Genomic DNA, 13,294 nt, shown 5'->3' on the forward strand with positions numbered 1-13,294 from the left:
GAATGTCAGCTCAGGAGTTTTGAAAATTGGAGGGAACGTTGATTCTCACCCCTTTTCACCCATTTTTGTTGCTTTTTGAAAATTTTTGCTACCTTTAACTTATTGTTATCTCTACTTCAAGCTGTTTTTGCCTCACCGCTTAGATTGTGGCTCTTGCAAAGGTATTTTTCAACAGTTTTCAGCAGTTTGGCTCTTTGGTTGAGCAGTGTTGAGTAATACTGCTGTGAACAATATCTCCACCATCTTTAGCACAATCTCGAACACCTTCAGCCTTTAGACTCATGAGGCTACTCTATCAATAAGGCAGTGTTCAGTTTTTGTTAACTCAATTCTATATTTTGAGCAATGATTTCACATTCTTCATGTATCAGGTATTGCACTCTTCAGCTGTTATGCTATATTTTCAGCTATTTTTCCACTATTTTCAGCTATTTTCAAGCTATTGTAAGCTATTTCTATGCTTTTTCAGCCATTGAATATCAATTTCATCAATTTATATGCTATTTTAAGCTATTTTTATGCTATTTCCAGCTATCGTAAGGCTACTGTCTGACTCAGAATCAGAGGTAATTTTATTCAACTACCCAAACTCTCAAATTCCTCAAATCCAAAGTTCCCTCGGCCCGCTGTCATCAAATATCACAACCACAGCCAGAAATTTAGGAGTAATCTTTGATGCAAATCTCACCTTTGAAAAACACATTAAAACAGTTGTACAGCCCTGCTTCATCCACATCAGAACAATTGCAAAAATCAAACTCATCCTGCCCCCTGCTGGTCTAGAAAAATCACACACGCCCTAATATTCTACCGACTGCACTACTGTAACTCCCTTCTCTCTGACATCACTAAAAAATCCTTCTCCTGCCTCCAACTGGTCCAGAACACAGCAGCTGGGCTTTTAACTGGTTTTAACAGATGGCATCACATCACACCTATCCTCGCTTCCCTCCACTGGCTTCCTGTCACTTTTAGACTTGATTTTAAGATTTTACTGATCACTTTTAAAGCTCTCAGGGGTTTAGCCCCAGGTTATATCACTGAGATGCTGACCCCTTACAAGCCCTCATGCAGCCTTAGATCCTCGGGCGGGGCGCTCTTGGTCGTTCCAAAGTAGAAACTCAAATCTAAAGGAGACAGGGCTTTTGCTGTCAGGGCCCCTCGACTTTTGAACAGCCTGCCCGAAGAGATAAGGTTAGCAGACTCATTGACATCTTTTAAATCAATTCTTAAAACTCACTTTTACAGAATTGCTTTTATGTGAAACTTCCTTTAACTTATTTTATAATCACTCTTTTATTCACCTTGTTGCTCTTACTGCTTTTAACCTTGACTTTTCCTTCCATTGCCATCCTAATATCATCTGACGTTTATTCTCATTTAATTTTATTTTCCTTTATTTCATTTTAAGTTTCCTTCCTTTCCCTCTCTTTTTACCTGCTATGAATCTTCTTATTTTTGTTTTTTTGCTAATGATGTGATGTTGTCTTCTTTTATGCCATCTCCTCATGTGTCTTCTTATGTGTGTTCATGATTTTACTGTCGTATAATATCACTGTCTTTTCCTAAATATTTTCATCTCTCAGTATTTTAACTGCCTTCATCATCATCTATGTCCTTCCTTTTCCTTTAATTGTGCTAATAGACATCTGTATCTCAGTTTGTTTTGACTTCCTGTTTGATTATCAAGACTTTCTCTGTCTAGTTTATTGCTGATTTGTTCTTTGTTTTTTGTGAATCCCTGAGTTCTTGCTTTTGCTATGTCTGTTAAAGCACTTAGTAAACATTTGTTTTTAAAAATAAAGTTATTATTATTATTATTATTATTATTAAGTAATCTGTCATAACCTAGCAGCAATAAATTTTAGCATGGAATACTCTGAACCTAACATTGTGGAGGCTGTCAGTGGGAAAAAACAGCAGATGTAAACTTCATTTGTTCTGGGAGGCTGCAAAATAAAGTCTCAAATGGAGGCAATAATGGCTCTTAATGTGTGTGTTTGTGTTTGTCTAGTCTTTCAGGCTGTCTGATCACAGAGGAAGGCTGTGTGTCTCTGAGCTCAGCTCTGAGCTCCTCTTGTCTACGAGAGCTGGACTTGAGCTACAATCATCCTGGAGAGCAAGGAGAAAAGCTCCTGTCAGCTCAATTGAAGGATCCTCAATGCAGACTGGAGATACTAAGGTACAGGCATCCTTTTTTGATAGACTGTCTAACCTTCAATCTTCACATACAGCGAATGTGCCGCGAACCGCCGGTGAATCGTACTGCGGAGCACATCGCTCTCTAGTCTATCAGAGCAGTTCCACAGCCGGTGCTCTAGACCGGCAGTTCCGCTTTGTTCGAGTTATGCTGCAGGTCTATTTTCAGCACCGGCTGCTGCCAAACTGCATCAATACCTGTCAATCACAAAGCTCCAGAAGAGGAAGTCACAAGCGTAGAATATTCAGTTCCTTCAAAATACAACAAAATGCACAAACTCCCGATTGTAAATCATCTCTATATCAACATTACATCTCATCCTGCAATGAGACCAAAGGCTCACCGATGGGTCAGTGGGTCACAGAGCTACAGCACCATTGATGACGAAAAGTTAACTTTTGGGGATATTTAGCCAAACATTTTGCATAAAACCACAGTTCTTTTAAGCAAACATTAACCTTTTAACTTCTTAATATACTCACCCAATGCTGGAAGCAATAATATCATGGACTTACACTGGAAAGGATGATAAATTAAGCCCCAAAGGTGAAATAGTTCGCGTGACATACTATTCCTGCATGAACTCGCAGTTCTCCTGTGGTATCTGCCTGGGCTGCACGCCACGGTACAGTGCTCTAGACTCGCTTCCAGTGGGTGAGGTCACTGGCCTTCGGTCGGACCAAACCTGCGGCGCTTCGGTGCACGGCACAGTCGTCCTATGTGGATATTGGAGGTAAGAGCTGAATTCATATTAACACTAAAATATTATCATCAGGAAGACACTCAACAAAAACAACTTTGTGTTATCCTTCAGGTTGGACTATGGTGGACTGCACAGACTGAGACCTGGTCTGAAGAAGTGTGAGCATTTTCAGTTTCTATGGTCAGAACAGTCTTAGACACTCAAAAGGTTCATAGCTTCTTGTACTGCAGTTTCATTAGGTATACTGATTTTCAGTTCAGGTTAGGTATGGGAGCATATGCACTTTGAACCACGTCAACCTTGGTCCTGTTCTGTTTGGCCTCCTGATGGCTATTGTCAAGGGCCTGCACAAGGCCCATGTCCCATCTCTCCTGTTATTTTCCCAGCTGCCCCCTTCACAACCCACACAATCACCCTTGGTGTTTGGACCAGCCCACTGGGTCCTGGGCATTCAGGGTGCTGTGAGCTGGATCAGGCCCAGGACAGCACACCAGGTGCACATAGAGGCACAGTTGCCATTTTTGTATCAAGCAGCTGACCCTTCCCATCCTCACTCTTCTGAGCATGCCTGCATTTTAATCAGGAGAGACCAGCGACTGATTTAAAGATAACATTTTATTTTACATATGTAATAATGAATTATATTTATTAAAGGGATATTTAAGGTTTATCTAAGTGGGTTCATGTCCGGTGCATAGCGGCTGTAGATGGGATCGTTTTATCCACATAGTTTAATAAGTTTTGCGTAAAAATGGGCCAAGAAAATATATTGGCTTACCTGTACGCCGTGTTGAAAACATACAGAGCGATTAAGTTCTCAAAAAAAAAAAAAAACCTTCGTGTCAGGCACTAATTTACGATGCTTTTGCCATTTTGTCTCCTTCCACCACACACTGATATCCTCTGATCAGCTGTGTGTGTCTGTGGGTTTCCACAAGGATAATAACACAACACCAAGCTAAAACAAGGACAATATGAGCGATTTTGACTGTAGTGATGATGATGTGCCATTTACAGTGAATATGAGAGGATATTTGTATGAACTGGATAGGGTGTACGGTATACCGATACTAGAAAAGTAGCGTGATACTACGCCGTTACAAAACAAACGATACCATGTGTTTTCAGTATCGACACTTTCTGACTGGCTGTGTTTTAATTAGAGCGGCTGAAGGCTGCACTTTGTGTGTCTGCAGCCACAGCGGCTCCCCTCTCTCTCTCTCTAGTGGGCAGAGCCTACTCTCGCTCCCAGTGTGTGAGTGAAGTGAGAGGATAGACATGGCTGAGAGAAGTGCTCCCGCGGTCCAGCAGACCAAAATCTTTGATTATGCAACTTTTTCAAACCAATACAATGTTCTTTGGTTGTCTTCTCTAAACGCGAGGCATTTTCACGTCCTCCGTCAGCCGCTGCATGTTTTGCTTATTAAGTGGCGAAAATATGCGACCTCCGCTTAATCAGCAAAAATTGCATAATTTGTTGAATTGTGCAGTCACATAATTGCGTTCTTCTGGAGAGATGGCTTAAACTATATCGTTAGTAGATGAGCTCTGAGTAGAGCACACGCAGCCTCTAGCTACAGAGCTGCATGGAATCATGATGTAGTTTAATAAGGTGACACCTGGTTATCAATATAACAGTGTAAATATGACGTTAACTATGAAATAAGCCACCTGAAGTCAGGAATGCTTTACTTTTTAAAAAGTTCTAATTTATCATCTTAAGAATGTGTCAATTCAATTCAGTGTATAAACAGCATAGGCTAAACAATGGCAGGATTATGAACCTGCTCACTACAGCAGTCACACCAATGACTCAGTACACCTCTGTGTGCTCTACTCAACAAATTTTCTAGTTTTCCATTTAGTCAAATTATACTTAAAAATTATACACAAGCACAGGGCAGGCTCTTTCTAAAGTTGTTGAATCTACATATGAAACCTGAATATTAAATTGCAATAATTTATCCATGTCCACTCCCCCCACAGACAAACAAACAGATGTCAGCAAAATCAACTTCATATTTTTTTTTAAGAGACAACACTGGCTTGTTTAACACTGAAAATATTATTTTAAGTTAATATAAGGAAAAAAAAAACTAAAAATATCAAGTTCCATGTTCTGTCATCAATTATTCCATTAGTTTTACAAAGTTTTAGGTTTTGCCACAGTATCGTTTCAGTATCGGTATCAAGATACTTTATGCAGGTATTGTATCGAGGTCATAATTTTGGTATCGTGACAACACTAGAACTGGAACACACCAAAGAAGAACATACAGATGAGCAGAGAAAGAAGAAAGAGCAGAGAAATGGGAGCTCCCAAGTTACCTGTTGGTGTAGGTGTGGAAAATGCGAACCCATGATTGGGAACTCTCCTGCTCAAAACCTTTCAAATGAAGTTTCTCTGCTCTCCCCTTTAGTCTGCTGACTCTTCATCAGTGGGCTGAATAACCACCGGAGCAACTTTCATAGAAATCACTGGAAGCTATTGCCACTACTATAGTCAAGTACCTCATACGGCCCTACTTCAAAAATCCTGAAATTTCCCTTTAACATAGATGGTACCAAATTATTGTCAGAGTCTCTTTGGCACTTGAACTCCACAAGGACATAGCGTTGTCGAGGGTGTCTGCCCTGAGTGGCAGAAAGAGCTTACCCTAACCCGGACACTGGTGTTGGTGGTGATGGCTGAAGATTTCACCCAAAGCTGGTTCGATGAACATTGATGGACTTGTGGACTCGGTGGTGATGAGGGGGTTTGAACCAAGTCGTGAATGAACTGATGGAGGAGAAAGCCAGATTTAAAAGGAAAAGCAGTGATATGATAGGCTACCTCATGAAAATTCAGGTGTCTTTCCATGTCATAATAGTGGTTGTCCCTCCCAAAAATTCAATTTATTACAATATTGGCCAAATCCTGCTGAAATATGCTCACACAGCTCCCAAAATGTTTACCTTACATATATGTGAAGGCCAAAAGTCTACATGGAAAGGCGTGGTCATGGGAATTTTTTGTTTGCCTTGAAACTAAACATGGTTAATTTTATATGCTTAAAATTCTTGCACAGACATTAAACTTGGAAAATTGTCTATGAGATACTGAAAAGAAAGATATAGCTTAAGCTGGGGCAGTGGTGTGCACGGGGGGGGGGGGTCGCCCCCCTCGTGGCCCAATTGTTGAAAAACGTGCCCTCTTGGGAGGCAAGACGCGTGTTAAAGTGCCCTCTTGGCAGGCAAAACGTGCACTAAAGTGCCCTTTTGGGAGGCAAGACGTGTGTTAAAGTGCCCTCTTGGCAGGCAAAATGCGTGCTAAAGTGCTCTCTTGGGAGCCAGAACACATGCTAAAGTGCCCTCTTTAGAGCCAAAACACACGTTAAAGTGCCCTCTTGGGAACCAAAACGTGTGCTAAAGTGCTCTCCTGGTTGGCAAAATACACTAAACTGCCCTCTTGGGTGGAAAAAACACACTAAACTCCAGAAGACCATTAGGACCAAGAAATACTATGAAACATTACTGTTGCAATGACTTTTATGTTGGGCCCTTTCTTGATCTATATTGAACCAGAACTATATCTCACAGAACCAGTTTGGATTATCTGGCGCTAATATGGTGTTAAAATGCACTAGAATACAGGAAATGGCATCTGCTTAACTGAAAATGTTCTGGGGGGGGGGGGGGGGACCACCAGACCCCCTAGGTATTTATTTATTTATTTCTGTGTGTTCTTCACAGTCTAACATTGAATCTACACAGTTCTTGTGGATGCTGATCCTAACTACAAACTAACTTGCGTAGTCTGTCTAGTTAGTCTACTTTAAGGCTAAATAATGTGCCATTTGTAGAACATATAAACATGTCTAAAGTGTCCTTGAAAACATGCGAAACTTAGTGCCCTCTTCAGTGTCAAGAATGCGCTGTATATGCCCTTTTTTTTTCTTGTCGCCCCTGCCCTTGAAAAAGTCTGTGCACGCCACTGAGCTGAGGTATCTTATGGGGTATCTTATTGGCTCAGTGGCGCCCCTTAGATATATATATATATTTTTAATCTGCCCCTGCACACCGTTTTAGGTAGGATTGTGAAATTTGGTGTGTGTATGTTTCATGTCAGGATCTACAAAAAGCAAATTGGACCCATATTGTAAAAACTACAGGAAGTCCACAATTTAGAATTTTTCTACAGATATTGGTCACAGTAGTCATTGCCAGGGGTCATTTTAGCATTATCTCCTCTGAGGAATTCTTCCTATCTGCTCCATCTTTGACGTAAAACAAGAAGAGCCCTCCAGGATTAAAAGTTGTCAAAATGTTGCACCAACCTCAAGGGTGTGGCCATGGTGGCTCATCAAAATCAGATGTTTCATCATGTCATAAAAGTGGCTGATCTTCCCCAAAAAATATTCATTTATTACAAAGTTGGCTAAATCCTGCTGAAATAAATCAAGGCAGTTCCCAAGACATTTACCTAACACATATTTGAATGTCAAAAACAAAAATTCGAGCACAGTGATATAATTTTTAAAGAGGGGGTATTATACTTTTCCGGTTTTTAAAACATAAATATCAAGTCACAATGTTGGATGTCCATACGTCACGTATGCAAATTTTGAAACGGCAAGATAAACGTATGCGGCAGTAATCTTGGAATTAGTGTATAAACTGATGAAAACTGTTCACTGAAAATCTCTCTGAGATTCTCCCAGTGTTCTCCCGAGACAAGATTTCGATGGAGCAAACTAATGAGGTCATCACAATAGGATCTCCTGACTGGTTCGTGGTTTTTCCGTGCTGCTGGCAAAGCGGAACAGACTGCCCCCACATGGCCTTTTAGCATTTAGCAACACAGTAGTTAAACACTTACCAAACAGATACGTCCTGCTCTATCCTTCGCTGCTGCTGGTTTTATTCCCCCTCTCTCTCCAAACTATCAGGATCAGACTCTGGGTCTAACACATATCAAAATTCGCCATAATTTACTCATTCAGACCAGTTCATTCAAAGTTTACCAGTACTAGCCTTGCAATATAGCCACATAGCCAACTAATAATCCACTTAAGGGTATTTTTATCATTTTTCAGATTGTATGCAGAAGTTGTTTTTTTTTTTTTAGTAATTTATGATTATATTGATTAGACAGAGGTATCATAAAAGTATGTATAAAATATGATACAACAGGCTTTAAGGGGTTAATATGAAATGGATGTTTAAAAGACTCTCAGTAACTGTCAGTAAAGTTGTTTATGAATGAAACAGAAGATAACCTGTGTCTCATTCTCAGATGCCTGTGAGCTAGAAGTGGACACCAACACAATGCACAAAGTCATCTTACTTTACGACAACAACAGGAAGATGAAATTAGTGAACCAGATTCTCCCATATCCAGAACATCCAGACAGGTTTGACTATTGGTGTCAGCTGCTGTGTAGAACTGGTCTTACTGGTCGCTGCTACTGGGAGGTCGAGTGGAGTGGACAGCTCGGTATATCAGTGAGCTACAGAGGAATAAGAAGGAAAGGAAAGGGTAATGAATGTCTGCTTGGGAAGAATGATCATTCCTGGATGCTCATCTACATTCCTGATAAAGGTTACTATGCCTTTTACATGACAGAAAAAAAAATCTCCACACCCCCCTCTGCCTCCCCGTCCTCCGACTCTAACAGAACAGCAGTGTATCTGGACCATCCTGCTGGCACTCTGTCCTTCTACAAAGTATCTTCTGACACTCTAATCCACCTCTACACCTTCAACACCACATTCACTGAACCTGTCTATCCTGGGTTTGGGTTCTGTTCGGACACCTCATTGTCTCTGTGTTCTCTGTAGGTCAGAGACACCACTAAATGAAGATCAGCTGACTCTGTTCACTCCATGAAATGAAAATTTTTCAATAATTTACGTTAAATGTTTTGGCAATGATGTGCTGCAAGCAAGTTTCAGAACTGTTGGCCCAGTCAAGTAAGGCCGCACAAATGTCTGATGAAGCTAGAAGGCTGTGACACGTCAGAGAATACACCCATTATGTCAAACCAAAATCTGATTTATGACTGACAATCAACAACATTAACTAATTTTATTGCCTAAACCTTTTTAATTTTGTATTGATATTTGACATGTGCTGCTGACCTCTGGGCCAGGTTGCCCTTGTAAATGAGATCCTGATCTCAATGGGATTTATCTGGTTAAATAAAGGTTAAAAAACAAACAAACAAAAAAATATCCTCCCTATTTGAATAAACTCAACCTTTTTAGCTCAAATAAGAAATGTGTCTTATCTCTGGGACCCAAACTGACAAACTACACCATGTATTACCATAAAATGTACATATTAAATGTCAAAAAGAATTCCCTATGACTGTTGTGCTATTTTATTCATTAGACTACTGTATCTCTTTTAATCATTTCTGATTTTTGTTCTTTGATCTGTTCTTTACATAGCAATGTATTATCTGCATAATATTATTATCATCAGATTATAGCTTAAAAACTTAACTATTTGTATTGCAGATATTTAACAATTGTAAATTGTCTCTAAATATTGCCTGTTTGTGGAGTTTAAAGTCGTACCAACAGACCTACATCAGTTTAAGTCATTTTCCTTGTTCATTCCGATTCCCTAGACTTTAAAGTTTTAATGGCTGAAGTTTCAGCTGTCAACTACATTTATTTATCAGTATTGGTATTTTAATCAGATAAAATAAGAAAAAAAAACAATGTTTTACATCCTTATTAAGTATTTAGATTGAGAAAATGCTGAAAGAAATGTCTACTTAGTGAGGAAACCCAATCAAATTAGCAGGACAGTGTGGCTGCAGACCGCATAACCCAGGCGCCCCCCTCTTGCAGACCATGTTGTACATGTGTACACGCTAAAATTGTCAAAATAAAATCAGATTAAACTTTAGATTAAAGTTAGGGTAAGGGTACTAGTGTTAGGATGCCAAAAGTAAAAAACCTGACTTGCAAAACTTTTTATAAAGCTGAAAAAACAGTCTACTTACAGGAAAAAAACACCTTGTATTCCATGAAAATTTTAGAGGTCTTTACATGGGGAGTCTTTTATTTTTTGAGTACAAACTTTGGTACATTATCGATTATGTTCCACGGTCAATATCAACATTATACACAGGAAAATCACAAGGTTTTAAGTGAGGTTTTGATGTGAAGGAGAGAGTGAGGTCATGTGGGGGATACTGTGGGAATATGGGTTCCAGGGGCCCCTGAGGCGAGCCATCAGGTCTGACCAAAGAGAGAGCTGTGTCCACATCCTCAGCACAAATTCAGACACATTTCTGGTGTGTGTTGGCCTCTGCCAAGGTTGCCCCTTGTCTCCGATTCTGTTTGTGATTTTCATGGACAGGATCTCAAGGCGAAGCCAGGGTGGAGGAGGGTTTTTGGTTCGGGGACCTCAGCACTCCATGATACATGATAGTAGGCTTTCTCCAAGTCCACAAACACATGTAAACTGGATGAGCAAACCCCAAGCTTCCTCAAGAAGTCCTGCAACGGTAAACAGCTGGTCCACAGTCCCATGGCCAGGCAACTGTTTCTCCTGAATCCGAGGTTCGACAGTCAGCCGGAGCCTCCTTTCCAGCAACCTAGAGTAAACTTTTCCAGGGAGGCTGAGGAGTGTGATACCCTGATAATTAGAGCACACCCTCCGGTTCCCCTCTTTAAAAATTGGGACCACCACCCTGGTCTGCCACTCCACAGGCACTGTCCCCAACCTCCACGCGACATTGAAAAGGTGTGCCAGGCATTACAGCCCAACAATGTCCAGAGCCTTCAGCATCCCAGGGTGAATCTCATCTACACCTGCTGCCTTGCCACCGAGGAGCTTTTTGACCACATCGGTGACCTCTGACAGGAGTAAAAATGAGCCTTACCCCGGCCCTTAGATTCTGCCTTCTCCTCAGAGAACACGTTGGCCAGAGAAAGGAGTTTCTCAAAGTGTTTCTTTTTGTGGTGATTTGCAGTTTTGATTTTATTTTGGTAACTTCCTGCTTGACCACTTCCTGTTCCAAAGTTCTTTGGTTCTCTTCACAGAGATTGGGCGTTTCCTCCTGCACTGGCTTTCACGGCTCCGGCACACCTGCAGCTCATCACCGCAATCACCACCCTGCACTTAAGCTCTGTTCTTCGTCTGCACCAGCGCCAGATGATTCCCACTCTCTCGGTGGTATTGGCCAACTCTCTGAGCCTGGTGTTACTTTGAGTAATTTTCTAGAGATTGATCTCCATGTAACCTACCTGTGATTATTCCTGCCTTCTCCTCCATTCTTTCCAGTGCCTCCACGAGCCGCCAGTACAGCCCAATCTCTGCCACGCTGCTGCACTCTCACTCTGCACCTCCTCACCGCTCTTATGACTGCACTATCGACCTTCTGCCTGGAGCCTCACTCCCCTCTAGTCGCCTCTATAATCAATTACGTCCGAGGGGGAAGCCATGGAGACCTAAATCAAAGACTCTCTAGCCACTGGTCTCATTTGTCCTTCCTCCTCTCCACTGGGTGCGGGGTTTTTCTTTGTGAAAAAAAAAGGACTCCACCTTAAGTCCCTGCATCTACTATCAAGGTCTTAGTTAAATCACATTTAAAAACAAGGCACCGCTCCCCCTCATCAACCCTTCATTCAAGCCCCTCTGTCACGCCCACGTCTTCACTAAGCTGGATCTACGCAACACCTACCACCTGATCCGCATCAGAGAGGGCAACGAGTGGAAAACCGCATTCAACAACCCCTTTGGACACTTCGAGTATCAGGTTATGCCATTCGGACTTACCAACGCCCCTGCAGTATTCCAGACCCTTATGAATGACATTCTTTGAGACCTGCTAAACCGCTTCATCTTTGTTTACCTCAACGACATTCTAATCTTCTCCAGAGACCTCAACTAATATAGTCATCACGTCCGCCTGGTCCTACAGCACCTCCTGGAGAACAGACTCTTTCAAACCAGAGAAATCTGCGTTTCACGCCCCCTCCGTCAGTTTCCTGGGCTACGTCACTGCTCAAGGTCAGCTCCAACCAGACCCCTCAAAGATACAGGCAGTGGCAGAATGGTCCATCCCTACCTCCCGTAAGGAACTCCAATGTTTCCTGGGTTTTGCCAACTTCTATCACCACTTCATCCGAGGGGTTGGGGTTTTGTCCTTTCTGTTGTGTTATTTGCTTGTGTCATGATGCTCTGTCTTAATTTTGATTCTGTTTAAAGTAAAAGCACTTTGTAAACCTCTGTTTTTAAAATGTGCTATACAAATAAAGTTATAATTTTTAATAAAGTTATTATTTTGAGTAGCAGAAATGGGTTAAAGTTGCAAAAATAGGCAAAAAGTGGCAAAAATGAGTCAAGTTGCAAACAAGGGCACAAAATGTGGTAAAAGGGGTTAACAATGGTAATATTGGCCATATAGGTGGTGAAATGAGATTAAAAATAGGGAAAAAAAATTGGTCTAAACTGCCAACAAATGGGTTGACTAAAAGTTGTAGAAATGGGCAAATTAAATAGTGAAGTTTGCATAAAATGAGCAAAAATGAATGATAAATGTGATAATGGGTAAATAGTGGCATAATGGGTCAAAAATGGCAATAGGTGTAAAGTGGCAAGAATTGGTTCAAAGTCACAAAACGGGTAGAGAAATTGGTGTAAAGGGTTAAAAAGTGGCAAAATTGGTTTAAAATAGGAAGACATGGGCCAACAAGGTGGTGAAATGTGATTAAGAAGTAGTAGAAAACAGGTTTAAAGTGGCAAAAGTTGGTGGGAGAGATTGATGAAAACAGAATTAAAATGTGGCAAAATTGGTGTAAAGTCGCAAAAATGGATGCAGATTCCTCCACAATAGATGAAAAGTGGCAAGTAATAGTGGCAAAAATGGGTGGGAATAGTTAAAAGGTGTCAAAAATAAACATTTTCAACATTAGAACCCAATAGTACTAATTTTACACACTTTAAAGCTTCAAAATGTGGAATTTTTAAGCCAGGATGCTAGCACCAATGCTACTGATAAAACACACTTGCTTTGATTCTGTCAATAAATCACAGAAGGCCTGTTCTTTGGGTTTTTTCAGGGGTCCAGCCAACTGTGTGCAGACTTACTTTTTTTCTGCTTCTTTTAAACATTACCTTTATTTCTGCATAAATCTCACCAAATGACCATTTTTTTTAATTTTACATTCAACTCATTTTAATCATATATGATCTTAAAAATGGATAAAATAAACAGTTTGAAATCATTTAAAAATATTCATTTGTTTTATAAGGCATCTAGAGACCCCCTCTCAAGTATGTCCCGAGCCCTACATTGAGAACGACTGGTCTAGACCTTCAAAACACTCACTTCATAAACAGCTGCCTAAACTAAAACAAACAAAAACAGAACAAAACATAATGACCCCTG

General features: G+C 40.8%; 1 protein-coding gene across 4 annotated transcripts in view; it reads left to right on the forward strand.

The window, feature by feature from the left end:
• LOC121509452 (NACHT, LRR and PYD domains-containing protein 7-like) overlaps positions 1–12,131 on the forward strand; it is a 30,566-nt gene extending 18,435 nt beyond the window's left edge. For 3 of the 4 annotated variants that reach the window (XM_041786837.1, XM_041786836.1, XM_041786838.1), the window contains exons 8-10: positions 2,015–2,182; positions 3,015–3,061; positions 8,179–9,247. In XM_041786837.1, the coding sequence (XP_041642771.1) occupies positions 2,015–2,182; positions 3,015–3,061; positions 8,179–8,723 (760 nt within the window). In that variant the 3' untranslated portion in view covers positions 8,724–9,247. Of the gene's footprint in view, positions 1–2,014; positions 2,183–3,014; positions 3,062–8,178; positions 9,248–10,943 lie in introns of those variants that run through there. The other variant, XM_041786839.1, reaches the window with a different exon arrangement.
• Positions 12,132–13,294: the final 1,163 nt, after the last annotated feature.

The sequence above is a fragment of the Cheilinus undulatus genome, linkage group 5 (genome assembly GCF_018320785.1).
Source record: "Cheilinus undulatus linkage group 5, ASM1832078v1, whole genome shotgun sequence".
Taxonomy (NCBI): domain Eukaryota; kingdom Metazoa; phylum Chordata; class Actinopteri; order Labriformes; family Labridae; genus Cheilinus; species Cheilinus undulatus.